The sequence below is a fragment of the Danio rerio genome, chromosome 17 (assembly GCF_052040795.2).
Source record: "Danio rerio strain M-AB ecotype USA chromosome 17, GRCz13ab, whole genome shotgun sequence".
NCBI classification, from domain to species: domain Eukaryota; kingdom Metazoa; phylum Chordata; class Actinopteri; order Cypriniformes; family Danionidae; genus Danio; species Danio rerio.
Window position 1 is genome coordinate 5,722,501 of NC_141037.1, and position 15,000 is coordinate 5,737,500.

General features: G+C 40.3%; 1 protein-coding gene across 6 annotated transcripts in view; it reads left to right on the forward strand.

Moving 5' to 3' along the window:
* The window catches only part of LOC100334314 (kelch-like protein 29), a 376,785-nt gene that overhangs the window by 267,641 nt on the left and 94,144 nt on the right, over positions 1-15,000 (forward strand). For all 6 annotated transcript variants that reach the window (XR_015512889.1, XR_015512890.1, XM_087289939.1 and 3 more), the window contains one exon: positions 9,444-9,642. Coding sequence is in view for 4 of the 6 variants with exons in the window: in XM_087289939.1 (XP_087146065.1) it covers positions 9,444-9,642 (199 nt within the window). In the remaining 2 variants the exon portion in view is untranslated. The remainder of the gene's footprint in view (positions 1-9,443; positions 9,643-15,000) is intronic.

Sequence of the window (15,000 nt, forward strand, 5' to 3'; positions counted from 1 at the left end):
TTAATAAAGACGTGGCTCTAGATGCTGGTGATTGTTCTGTCTCTGCAGATTTGGTAAGTGAGCGACCAGTGCTCTTTGTTTATTCAGTTTGTTCGTATCGAACTAACTATTGCACAGAGTAAACATGTTAGCGCCACAACCAAACTATAACCTCGTGAAGGATTTTCACTGCATTTTGTGACTGGAATAACACACGCGGCTTTCTGACACTACCTGCCGTGTGCATCTAAGTTTCCGTGAAATGCAGAGGGGGTTTTTTTTCTCTCATTCGCCTTGCGGTATCAAACATTGCATGAAAAATACACGCTTACAGCAGTTCCTCGAATCAAATATCTCGTTTGTCGCGAGGGACATGAATGAATTCCCTGAATGAAAGAGCCAAACTGCAGTTAAAGTCCACCTTTTAATAATTTGGCAAATAATTTGACTACAAATGTCCATGTAAACACCATCACTTTCTCCCCTGTGTGTGTGTGTGTGTGTGTTTTGACTCTGAAACTCAGCGCGTGCCCAAATAGACACTCCCACACCATCCCCCTTTAGTTCCTCTGACACTCCCCCCTAAACAGAGCTGGACACGCCCACTTTTCTGACTTTTTCCAAAGTAGAGGTGTGAAAACACCCTGCTGAAACGAGGGGGTTTCATGGCCTTTTATTGTTTTGCATGTAAAATCTGTAGTGTTTCAGATCATCAAGCAAATTAAAATATTAGTCAAAGATAACACAATTTAATCATGCAGTTTTGAAATTAAGGTTTTTATCATTGAGGAAAAACTAAATCCAAAACAGCATAGCCCTGTGTGAAAAAGTATTGGCATCCCCTGTTAAAACAAAAACTAACTCTGGGTTATCACACCTACATTCAATTTCTCAAACCACCCCCAGGACTGATTACTGCCACACCTGTTCGCAATAAAAAAAAATCACTTAAATAGGACCTGCGTGACGGTAAAGTAGACCAAAAGATTATCAAAAGCTAGACATCATGCTGAGAGTCAAAGAAATGCATAAAAACATGAAAAAGAAAATAATTGAGATCTTCCAATCTGGATATGGTTATAAAGCCATTTCTAAAGTGTTGGGACTGCAGCGTACTACAGCGAGAACCATTATGTGAGGTTTATTTATAAACTAATTTCGAGAGGAGCACGTGCTTATGATTGATAGCACCTGGTCCACATTAGCTAACACTGATTTACCAATCAGACGACTCCTAAACCACTATAAATAACCAGAGTAACTTACTTTAGCCCTCTTCGTCTTTAAGAATCCCCCCTTCCACCCCTACTCTTCCCATTTCCTAGTCAGGGCAGCACGGAGGCCTAGTGGTTAGCACCACGGCCGCACAGCAAGAATGTCACCGGCTCGGACACTTCCTGGCTAGGTAAGCATTTCTGTGCGGAGTTTGCATGTTCTCCTCGTGTTTGCGTGGGTTTTCATCGGGCTCTCCGGTTTCCACAGACCAAAAACATGTAACATAAGCAAATTGACAAATCTAAATTGACAGCATAGACACTTCACAGCATCAATCTACTTCCAACATTATCAAGCAGGGGAGTTTTTGAGACCTACCTGAACTCGGACTCCCCTCTTGCCCTGCAAACGGGAGGGAGCCCCGGGCTCGAGGATCTCACGAGTTCAGGGCTCTCTCCCGGGACAGCATGCCAAACTAGCTTCATAATCAGTCATCAGCTAAGGGCGAACTCTTGAACTACAATTGGCAAAAAAAAACATGGAACAGTGGAGAACCTTCCCAGGAGTGTCCACCTGATCAAAAATACCCCAAAAGTGAAGCAGCAACTCATGCAAGAGGTCAGAAAAGACATCTAATAAACTGCAGGCCTCACTTGCCTCAGTTAAGATGAGTGTTCATTACTTCACCAAAATAAAGAGACAGGGCAAAAATGGTTCCAAGATGAAATGGTAAAAAACATGGAACCGTAGAGAACCTTCCCAGGATTATCCAGCTGATCAAAATAGCCCAAGAGCACAGCTGCAACTCATACAAGAGGTTAGAAAAGACTCCCCCAACAACATCTAATGAACTGCAGGCCTCACTTACCTCGGTTAAGATGAGTGTTCATGACTTCACCATAAGAAAGAGACTGGGCGATTTCAAAATGAAATGGCAAAATACATGAAACAGTAGAGAATCTCTCCAGGAGCGGCTAGCTGATCAATATTACACCAAGAGCACAGCTGCAACTCATGCAAGAGGTCCAAAAAGACACCCCAACAACATCTAATGAACTGCAGGCTTCACTTGCCTCAGTTAGGGTGAGTGTTCATGACTTCACCATAAGAAAGCGTTTGGAAAATAAAATGATTCCAAGACGATTTCTTGGTAATTCAAAAAACATTTTTTTTTTTTTTTTTATAAAATTTGCATTTCAGTTTTATTTTCAATTTTTATTCCAAATGTCGTGATACATATCGAATCGTAAACATTACATCGTGATACACATTGTATCGTGAGCTGAGTGTATTGTTACACCCCTAGGGCCCTATCATACACCTGGCGCAATGTGGCGCAAGGCGCGGCTCAATACTTGTTTGCTAGTTTCAGCTTGGCGCAAGAGTCGTTTTGAGGCGTTGCGCTATGCTGTTTAAATAGCAAAAGCATTAGCACTCATATGTGCTCCCATAGGTGTTCTGGTCTAAAAAGGAAGGCGTTTTGAGGCGCACGGCTGGCGCGTTCCTATTTTGAGAAACTAAAATAGATTTTTCATTAGACCAAAACAAACCCGGTCTAAACTGTGGCGCAGAGTTGCACCTCGCTTACACACTGCTTAATACGCACAAGAGAGCAATAGCCAAATATCTTTACATGTGAAAAAATTTTAATATTAAGGATAAATATAGGATATAATAAGAATAGATATAGGATATAAATATAAAAAATTACAATATTACAAAACATTATTCTAGCCTACATAATGTGTTTTAGGATATAACTCAGGTTTTTGAACATACTTCGTTAATATTGTTCATTTATTGGTTTGCTGGAAATTAGAACTGAATTTAGTAATAGTTTTGAAACGAATATTTGCGCTTAACAAACGCAATTAATTATTTATAGACTAATTGATGTCTGTGTGTAAAGGTTTCCCTATCCAAGAGCGAAAGTGAAAGTAGTTCCATTATCTCTCATTCTCACGCAGTAGATGCTCTGTTTAACAGTTTTCTGTTAAAAAACTGTTAACTGTTTGCTTGTGAAATGCTCAGTTTTTCCACTTACACTTACTTTACGTCCTGTAAATAGCGAATGCGCTCTTGGCGCGACGCAGCTGGCTCTTAAAGGAAATGGGAGATGAGACTCTAATTGGTTTATTCTCAAAACACACCTATAACTCACTAAGAAAATAAACTCAACCCTTTTAGACCATGCGCCACGGCGCAAAGTGGATTTTCCCGTCTGTAAATTAACAAAAACGCGTTCTGACACGCCCTGAAAGCGTTTGCGCCCTGCGTTTTGCGCTCTGCGCATGGACCGTCAAAATAGAGCCCTTAGTGTTTTTATTTTATTGGTTGTATTGTGCTGTTATTAGTTGCGTTTTGCTGTTATTGGTTGTGTGGTTTGCTCTTATTGTTTGTGTTTTGATCTTATTGGTTGTGTTTAGCTGTTATTGGTTGTATGCTTTGTTCTTATCGACTATGTTTTGCTGCTGTTGGTCATGTGTTTTGCTGTGATTGTAAACCATGAATCACACATCCATTGTGCGTTGTTTGCTTTTCATTCTGTTCTTGTGTCTGGTCATGTAAAAAAATAGTATAATTCATGAGTTTTATTCTATCCTCAGTAGCTTAAGCACATAAGATTGTATTGCTTCACAACAGAACAGTAATGTTTGCACTCAAAGCCTCCATGTTTTCTGACCTTGCATTTCCATCTTCATAGCCTTCCGCAGGTCAGCCGCTGAAGCGCTGCGTTTAGTGATTCATCCATCAGTGTATTTCAGAGTCTTCATCTGGTATTCAGCATGCCGTACTCAGACTCCCTCATGGCATGACATTATTGCGGATCTGCTCAGCCGAGTGGCGAACGGAGCTGCATTTGGATTCCTAGATCATTCAGTCGATAAGCCCTGATTGCCTGAGCACTGGAGAAACGCCTGTAATCCCGAGGGATTCCTCCGGCCTCCAGATTGCTCCAAAAGCCTTTTTCAGATACCGTTTTTCATTTATTTGATCCGTCCTCGCACCAAGACTGGTTTTGAATTCCTACCTGAAATGGCAGATTGATAAAGTGTGTGAATGCGGTGCTGCAGATTTTGCCAGTCTCACTGGGGACTTTAGTAAAATGCCACCACTGGTGCTAGTAAATCTTTGACCTTTCATCCGCTCGCTCCTGCATGCAGATTTCAGTGGTTTGCTGGAAGTGCTGGCGAAGCTTTGAAACCTGTGTTTTGCTGTTTTTAGTCTCGCTGGAGATGAAGTGGACAAAAGCAAAGGCATGCTGGGATGTTTACAAAACCCATTGGTGAAGTGTGTTTGCACATCAAGTTGCTGATGCAATCGACAACTTATCTATTAAGCAGCCCTGATAACACATTATATTTATTATCACTCACTCACTTCACTTTGGCTTATTCACTGATTTATCTGTAGTCACCACAGCGGAATGAACTGCCAGTTACTGTACACTGGCATATGTTTAATGTGGTGACTTTTAGCTGGCTCTTAAGCAGAATAGCATGTTGATGGATTTTACAGTATGTTTTATTGTTGTAATGTTATTTTACTTGTATTTACTTTTATAATGTAGTATCTCAGTGTACCTGTTTCCGGGAGTATTATAACCTGTACTTCACATCAAGGACCACAATGGAAATAAGGGTTTACTCACACTAGGCTATCTGAGCTGTGCCCTTGTTTATTTCTCCCCCATTTCCTGGTTCGTTTGACTGGTTTGTGAGTCCTCGGAATCGTGCCAGGGTGGGGTTTAGTAGGCCGGCCCTGGCCCGTTTGAAAGAGGTGTGCCAATTCGGTTGGGCTGTAGTGCGGTATGCTTGAACCGTGAGTGCAGTGTGCGCCCAAGTGCAAAACCAAAGACGCGATATCACTTTTAAAGGATGGAAGAAAGAACGAACAAACTGAACAAAAGAAAGAAAAAAAAGAACGGAAAAAAACGAAAGAAAGAACACAACAGAACAAGCAAACAAATGAAAGAAAAAGAAAGAAAAAACTGAAGAAACGAATGAATGAGCGAAAGAAATAAAAAACGGATGAACAAATGATTGAACAAACAAACAAACAACAGAAAAAAAAGAAAAAAAGAAAGAATGAATGAATAAACAAACAATAGAAAGAACTAATAAACGAACAAGCAAACAAAACGAAAAATGAATGAATAAACAAACGAACGAGTAAACAACAGAACAAACAAACAAATAAACGAACGAAAGGATGAACAAACTGATCAATGAATGAATGAACAAACAGAACGAAATAAAAAAACAAACAATCAACATAACAAACAAACGAAAAAATGAAAGAAAGAACAAACGGATGAAAGAACAAACAAACAACAGAATGAAAGAAAAAAAGAACAAATGAACAAACAAAAGAACGAAGGAAAGAATGAAAGAAAAAAAGGAACAAACAAACAACAGAAAAAAAGAAAGAACGAACAAACAAACGAATGAACAAACAAACAAACAATCATTAGAACAAATGAACAAAAGAAAGAAACACAAACAAATGAACTACTGTACAAAAGAAAACAACAGAACAAAAGAAAGAGAGAACAAATAAACAAACAAAAGAACGAACAAATAAACAGTAGAACGAAAAAAAGAACGAAAGAGAGAAAGAAAGAGAGCGAAGGAACGAACAAGCAAACAACAGAAAGAAAAAAGAAAGAGAAAAAAAGGAGGAAAGAAAGAAAGAAAGAAAGAAGAAATTAAGAAAACTAATGAACAAACAAACAAACAACAGAAAGAAAAAAGAAAAAGAGAAAGAAAGAAAGAAAGAAAGGAAGAGAAAAAGAAAGAAAGAAAGAAATTAAGAAAACTAATGAACAAACAAACAAACAACAGAAAGAAAGAAAATTCAGCAATTCAGCCCTGGGAGTACAATCTGACTCTTGAACCCCCAGTGATGGGAAACACACACTTTCATTCACACACACTATGGCCAGTCTAGTTTATCCAACTGACCTATACCACATGTCCTTGGACTGCAGGAAACCGATACAAACAAACCACAGGGAGAACTTGCAAAGCCCACACAGAAATGCCGACTGGCCCAGCTGGGACTTGAACCAGCAACCTTCTTGCTGTGACTAACCACTAAGCCATCATGCCAACCCATATTTATAATGTACCAGTGATGAGCAGTATTATAAATGAATATAGCTGTAAGCAGCAATTATCCAGCTTCCAGAGGTTTATGGTCAATTGGTGTTTTTGTTAACGCCTAATATTTAATCTTTGGTAAAAAAAAAATAAAAATTAATACCTGTAATTAATTCCAAGCTATTGGTGCTGCATTTTGCTTGCATTTTGTGTTATTGGTTGTTTGATTTACTGTTATGCACTGGACAAGAGCACAGGCACTCTGGGATTGTTCACTATGGAAACCGTTGGTGTTTGTAAGGATCACCTGCACGTCAAGCTGTTCAAACAGCCGCTTATCAAATAAATAAAACTGAGCAGCTCTGATAACGTTGGTGTGATCTGACTCTGGCTGTTGACCTTGTGCTTTATGTGGCTTTAACAGATCAACCAGACTTAGTGAATATATAGCTACAAGTCCAACTGGACATGTTTCTTTGTTCACTGATTTGTTCTGTCTTTTAGTCGTTCATTGAAAATGTATTCATTTATTTACACGCTCATGTGTAATTATTTATGGTGACGCAGTGGCGCAGTAGGTAGTGCTGTTGCCTCACAGCAAGAAGGTCACTGGTTCAAGCCTCAGCTGGATGAGTTGGTGTTTCTGTGTGGAGTTTGCATGTTCTCCCTGCAATCGCGCAGGTTTCCTCCGTGTGCTAGGGTTTCCTCTACAGTCCAAAGACATGCGGTAAAGGTAAAATGGGTAAGCTAATTTGGCCGTAGTGTATGAGTGTGAATGAGTGTGTATGGATGTTTCCCAGAGATGGGTTACAGCTGGAAGGGCATCCGCTGTGTAAAACATGTGCTGGATAAGTTAGCGGTTCAATCCGCTGTGGTGACCCCTGATTAATAAAGGGACTAAGCCGACAAGAAAATAAATGAATGTATTTATTTATTTTAATTAATATTTTCAACATTCATTCATTTCCTTCGGCTATGCCGAGTTCAAACTGCACGGTAGAGGTCTGAATAAATTTCCGAATAACTCGCGGGAGCGGTCGGTAACGGGTTTAATTTGGGACGGGAGCGGGCTGTCTAGCAATATCACGGATATTGCTATGCGAATGAGAGAGAGAAAGAAAGCTTTGCCTGTGTGTATGCTTGGTGCTTGTGTGTGTGTATGTTGGTGTGTGCGCGCGGGAATGAGAGAGAGAGCTTTCCCAGATAGCAAAATACACTCGGGCCAGTTCCGGCTAGATTCTCACCTGCCGGAGACTCTGCTCATGGACTCACTGCCCGATTCCGGCCCGAATCAATCGGGCCAGATGCGGTGGCCGTAAGCGAGCCGATGCTGCTGCATCCGCGCCAGAATCGACCCAAAAGTAATGTGCGCTGCGGCCCGGAGCTGGCGCGGCTCAGTATTTATATACCTTTATATAAAACCTTTTGTTATTACATTGATACTTGATACATGGTATTACAAGCCTTTGAGTTGATGTAACAGCAAACGCCTGTGTGTCTGCTTGGTGCTTGTGTGTGTGTTAGTGCGCGCGCGCGCGTATGAGAGAGAGAGAGAGAGCTTTGTCTGTGTGTGTGTGCTTGGTGCTGTGTGTGTGTTTATACAGACAGCTTGGCTGTCTGGACTGTATAGCTGGGTGATTTTCGGTTTTGTTCTCCCCCCGCTCTTTAGCGGGATCGGGTGCGGCGGGCAAAAAACAGGGCAGATCGGGCAGCGGGACAACAAATTCTTAATATAAGCGGGAGCGGTCGGGTTCGGGCTAAAACCTGGCGGGTGGGAGCGGGATTCAAAATTTAGTCCCGCGCAGATCTCTACTGCACGGTTTTCAAAGAAGTCGCGTCACAAATGTTTTCACACTGCTTGACTATCTGGGGTAGCATACAGTCAGTCGTTCAGTCGGGGGGTTCACACTGAATGACTTTGCAATCAGAATTGCCGGAAACTTTGTCTCTGTCTCGGTCCTCAAACTATGTGAAGACTGGGGGAGGGGGAATCTCATACAAGGAGTCCTAATCATATCTCTGGGGGCCCTCAAAATTAGAAAATTGGGCCATTAGAATCATCCTTAAATAAAATAAATTTGTAATAATGATAATAATAATATTTATATATATTTTCCTTAACAATTTCATTTACATAGCACTTTTCTAGAGACTGAAAGTTCTTTGTAGTTTCAAAAGGCATTGAAGCACACACACACACACACACACATATATATATATATATATATATATATATATATATATATATATATATATATATATATGTGTGTGTGTGTGTGTGTGTGCTTCAATGCCTTTTGAAACTACAAAGAACTTTCAGTCTCTAGAAAAGTGCTATATAAATGGAATTGTTAGGGAATTGTTGATGTTATTATTATTATTATTATTATTATTATTATTATTATTATTATTATTATTATTATTATTATCATTATTTTGGCTGATCGCCGCACACAAAACAATAATCAACAGCCAATGACAGTGGTTGTAATTGGTCAAAAGTGACTTCCTGTATGTGTGTGTGTTTAGTTTATTCAAGTCAATTCAATTCAAAGCTTTCTTCAAAATATCTTATTTTGTGTTCAACACAAAACTCATAAAGGTTTACAACACTTTTCATTTTCAGTCTTCATTTTGTACGTGAACTATCCCTTTAAGATGTCGGGCCATCAGTACTGGTGTTTTTCGCACCGTGACAGGGTTTCTGCAGGTTTCACCAAGTCAATTTTAAGACTTTTTAAAACCATGAAGAATGAAATTTCAGCCTTATATAGGGTTAACGCTAAGGATTGTCTTAATAGACTAGGAGAAAAAAATGTACTTGCCCCAATTAGTTATTTCTTAGCCACATTCTTTAATTAATGTGTCAAAACAAGCAGACTCTAGTTGTTTACATGCTTTTTTTTGTCAGCACCACAAATGTATGCAAAACATGCATATTGGAGATGTATTGTTGGTGATTGGATGTGTGTTGGATGGATTGGGTAGCTTTACATAAAGGAAAATTAAAACCCCTTTAAAATTATTTCAGACCTACAAGACACTATTTCAGTCAATTTAAGACTTTTTTGTTTTTGAAATTGAAGACATTTTAAGACTTTTTAAGATATAAATATATAACAATTGTGTTTTTCTTGTGTTTTCCAGCATGTTTCAGAGCTGTTGGCGGTGGTTCGGCTACCGTTCATTCATCCTAGTTACCTTCTGAATGTGGTGGACAACGAGGAGCTGATCAAATCTTCTGAGGCCTGCAGAGACCTGGTGAATGAAGCTAAACGTTACCACATGCTGCCACACGCACGCCAGGAGATGCAGACGCCCAGAACCCGCCCGCGACTTTCTGCCGGTACACAATTTTACATAACACACTCTTTTCAGGATTACTCTAGGACTTGTGCTGATTGGCAAGGTTTCTAAGGGTGCTTTCACATCTGTAGTTCGCTTCATTTGGTCTGGACCAAGGGTAATAAATGATACATTGTAGCATTTTCTGCCGTCTTTGGGTCGTTTTCACACCACACTGCTGGCTTTGGTCCGAACCAGTTGAAACGAACCAAAAAATGCAGTCATCTGACAAAATCCACATCTCTCATTGGCCAGATGTTGTAGAACATATTTCCTAAACTGCTTATTGATTGGTCAGAATTGACGTCGGGGAAAATGCCAATGAACTCCCGACATGGTCATCTTGCGTAAATATTACCAACGATCCATTAGGCAATGTTTCCCCCCCCCCTCTCTCTCTCTCTCTCTGTCAACAAATATTTTTCCTCCATATCCCATAATGCACAGCGCATCGGCTTACGGCAGCTGAATTAGTCCAAAACGTGCAGTACTTTTTGCGGTTGGACCTGTTTTAGTACGAATCATATTCTCACCACAAACGAACCGCTCCAGGGTTCGTTTGAAAGCGTACCGAGACCACCTCTTCAGGCAGGTCTCGGTACGCTTATTTGGTCCGCTTTTGGTGCGCACTCGAGTACGATTGCTGCATTCACACCTGCCCAAACGAACCGCACCAAAAGGGTAAACAAGCTCTAGTGCGATTCAATCGAACTAAATACAGCAGGTGTGAAAGCACCGTTAGTTCGCGCAACAGAAATGATCATTTACTGTTAACCCATTTAATTTAAGTTTGGTCACACTTTATATTAAGTGGCCTTAATTACTATGTACTTCCATCAAGAAAATAAGGACAATTAATTTACTGTGTGAAATGATGGTGGTTGACACCAAAGGTTCGGTTCCAAAGGCAGCTTTTATTAGAGTTGTCAAGCAGGCAAGGTTCAAGACAGGAAGAGACGGTAGCATAAAGGAAATCTAAAGAGTAGTCGGTGAAACAGGCGACAAGTCGAGGCAGGTGGCAAAATAAACATAAACAGCAAAACAAACCCAACCAATTTTACAGATTGACCTCGCTTGCCCGCTTACTTCCCTAAACCCAGCTGACGGTTTACAAAAGCCATCCAGAAAAAGAAGAGCCCTCGTCTGATTTTTACCTAGTTTTCGGAATTTACCACTTTCTCACCCTGTTGTTCACTTGTTCGTTTTATTTTTTGGATTCTGTTTTTGTCTTACCTGATTTCTGGAACCACTCTTCCCCGGACTCGAACCTGGTTGTCGCCATTGTCGCAGACAACTCCTCTCTGCGTCTCAAGTCCGCCGACGTACACGACAAGCTAACTGGTTGCGGCGGGAAAGCCCTCCACATGGAGGTAAGCGGTCAGCCAGTAAGCGACAAAAGGAACGGCGTAATACCACCCCGTAGCGTTCATTAAAGAAAATGAAATGCAGCCATACGTACCTCCGTCTACATAATTCACGGCCTCCAGAAATATCCAAGGGAATACGTTTTTAGAATGAGCCTGTGTCGGAGTTGTGTGTATGTAGTCCATGTAATCAGTCCTGAACAGCTTCAGTTGTGTGTTTCATCAAGAGATGACCTGAAACAGTTGTGTAACTGCGGGACATGATGGGATATGTAGTTCGGGTGAATGACAGGTTGAGTGTTCACGAGGGCTACATCGCTGATATTCACAACACTGTATTCATATAGTATTTCACAGCACTTCTGGTACTCTTGAAGTGGGATACAGGTCAAATTAGGTACAGGCAGGGCAGGCACATCGATAGAGGTGACCTAGGCAGGGCAGCCGCCTAGGGTGGCAGAGTAGTCAGGGCGGCGTCCTCTGCCCCAACCATGGTCTTCACTTTCGTCCTCAACATCACCACCCACCCATGCCCCCAGCCCCCTGCGATTAACGCCCCCCCAACCCCTGCTCTTTACTTCCATTTATGACAAACTCCCCTCTCTCCGCTCTTTATTTTCGCGAGGATGGCATGAACCAAGTGGGGGCGGCATGATCATTGTTTAATTAGAGCGCTAGTTCAGCTTGCTCAGGCCCTGGGTAAAGGTCTGGGATGTACGTAGGTAGGTTTAAGATTGGTTTAAGGTAAGATATGGACCAGCAGTGCAATTTCAAATGTAATACAGAAAATGATTACTAGCAGATCCTTTTTAAAATAGGAGTGCAATATAAAAACATGTATGTACATAATGACGAACACTATCTCACGGGAATGAAACATTCATTCGTATGATTTTGTACGATCTTATTCATGCAACAATTTGGCATGATTTGCTCATCTCCTAATGACGGTCAGGTTTCATTTTCCACCTCTGTGTAAATTTTTGTATGACCAAACTCGTACAAATTAGCCACTAAATGGGCAAAACGTAAAATAGCTACGTTTCCTTGTGAGATCAGGCTGTAATAACTGCATTGTATTAAATGTTTAATTGAAATGTAAGCACACACCTTAATTTTTTATGATATTTTGAGAATATAGATTGTACTCCTTGAGCACGGGCCATACTAAACTGATGAGAAAACCAACTGTGTTTGGGTCTGGATTAAAAAGCTGCATGTAAACGCACCAATAGAAAACCGTGACTTGTGATGCGCACATGGTGTTGCTAGGATTTAGAGGGGGTTGCAGGGTGTTTCAATGCAATTAGGGTATACAGGATGGTTGCTTGTGTAATGCTATATGATTGCTCGGATATTTCTATGCAGTCAATTTATAAAAAAAGTAAATAAATAGCATTTTAACTAAAAACATATAAATTAAGACTGTAAAAACAACACTCCAAACTGTAAACAAAGCCGCATTTGGTAGCCTTTTCACAGTAATTGTCACTGTCTATGAAGAGATTCACTCGTAAAAATGTGTCTGATAATCACTTACAAATATTAAAGGCGACAAAATCACAGTCGGCTTCTTTGTGTTTCCTCTTGACATTCATTGTTCGCTAACTTTAGTGACTTTAGTTTTATTCCTTGCTCTCTGATTTATAGCTGAACAGCCAATCAGAATGCTCTCTTTGCCAATGGCCGATGCTGATTTACGTGCTGAATCAGGCCAACTCAATCTAATGTTAACTTTGTGAGAGTCGATGTATGGAATGCACTAATAAAATCCTAGCTCGACAGATGCTTAACGGCGTCTGCTCAGTGGCTGACCGTCATTTTAGTGTGTCCTGAACTTTAGACTACATTAAAACACAAACGTCATGACTTCTTTTTTATTATGTCGGTTAAATGAAGCAGTTGGGTCCTGAGGTCAGAACGCCTCCAAAACTACAATCAGCACAAATTGTTTGGAAGGATTTCAAGAAAAAAACTAAACAGCAACAATAAAAGCATCTACGCTCATCTAAAAACAAAGTAAAGTGAAAGACCAAGAGGTTGAACAATAAAGACTTGTTTTTCATAGCCGTCTTTGCTTAAAGTGGTGGTCCACTACGATGTCATATAGTATGTTAAACTTTTTGCTGATGTGTAATGTAGCTGTGGGAACATAAACAACATCTCTGAATGTGATATTCTCAAAGTGCAATGCAAAAGGAGCGATTGGCTTTTACAGAGTTAGCTTAGCCAAGCCTTTAGCAAACTAAGTTTGCCTGAGGTGCTGTAATGTTATAGCAGAGAAAGCTAAAATGGAGTCCAAACAATGCTATTTCCACAGAGCTTCTTCTGTTTCTGTATTTGTTCTAAAAGACACAACACGAAGAGAGAAGTGCTTACAATCTAATTTGCATTATATTCCAGAGAATTATAATAAATATATAGCTAGTGTTTTTAAAGGGCGGCCACGTGAAATAAGCGTACAGGGGTGGTGGGTTTGCGGGGGGCTGGAATTAGGTAAAAAATAGGTTTCTTAAAAGGCCATGAAACACCCCCCCCCCCATCCCCGTTTCAGCAGGATGTTTTCACACCTCTAGTTTGGAAAAAGTCAGGAAAGTGGTTGTGTCTAGCTTTGTTAGGGTGGGAGTGTAGGGGGAGGAAAAATGGGCAGGGTTTGAATAAAAATGGGAGTAGAATAAAAAATGGTCGCGCTTCTGACCGAGTACAAACAAACACACACGCAGGGGAGAAAGACAGTGTGTTTAATGATGGTGGGATGTTTGATACCGCACGTCGTATAAGAGAAAAATAACTCAGGAGGTCAGAAAGCCGTGTGTGTGTAAACTATACTGTCACAAATTGCGGCGAAAATTCAACACGATGATCTGCAAAAGTTTGCTTACAGTGTTCACTTGTTTACACACAGAGAGCAGCATTTACAGAGAATCTTTCAATATTGTAGTGATATCAACGTACTGTAAACTAAGTAACTTAGAAATCATTTTGACTAAGGTCTGTCTGTAAACACTGAAAGAGTACAGCTGACCATACCAACTATAACTTTGCCATCTGAACGAACAAAGAAAGGGCGCTGATCGCAAACACTTACCAAATCTGTAGACAGGATAATCAGCACATACTGGAGCTGCGTCTTTTTTTAAAGGACACGAGCAGCAAATCCGGATCTCACCATAGATGAGAAATGCTCGAGTAAAAAATGTTCCATACAAATGCATTTCTGCCGTGTGTCGCATCTACGGATCCACGCGTGAGTCTAGCAGCGCTCTCATAGAGAGAAAATGAAAACAAAACCTTCACATTATTAAAGCAATACTGGCTACCCGTATCTCCAAACAATTCTTATTCTTTTCCCACAACTTTTGGCAACACGACATGTTGTCTCTCTGCCGTCTGAACACTGTTTCAGATACAGTCTAAGACAGCTAGCATGCATATTGATTAAGTTGCAGCGCTTAAATAATGGAGTGCGCTGATTGATTTGAACCAAGCCTTACTCATGAATGAATGCAACGCACTCAGAGATGTAATACGGGACGCCTTGGTAATGACGTCCAGTCTACACGCTGGAATACACGCTAAGATCTCATGACCGTGACGCAGCTTCAAAAATTACTTTCAAACAGGAAGTACGAATTTGCTCGAAATAATGCAAAAACAACCAATTTTCACTTTTTTGTGAAATATAGGTGTCCTAATAGTGTTTTTAGCAGTGTGGGACACATATACGACTGTCAACAGCTCAAAAAATGTGTTTTGGTGTTTCGTAAATTTCAGATGTTCTATATTCAAGGTATGAAATTCAAATAAGAAATTCAAATTCAAGTTAAGAAATTCAACTTCAAAACATTTTTTAACGTAATATAAAAATTCAGATTCATTAAATTACTATTGTCAATAATTCAAATCAACACAATTCAAATTCAGATTGTTTTGGCATATTATTAGCTCGTTAGGCAGGTTAGGGTAGATAGGCAAGTCATTGTATATCAATGGTT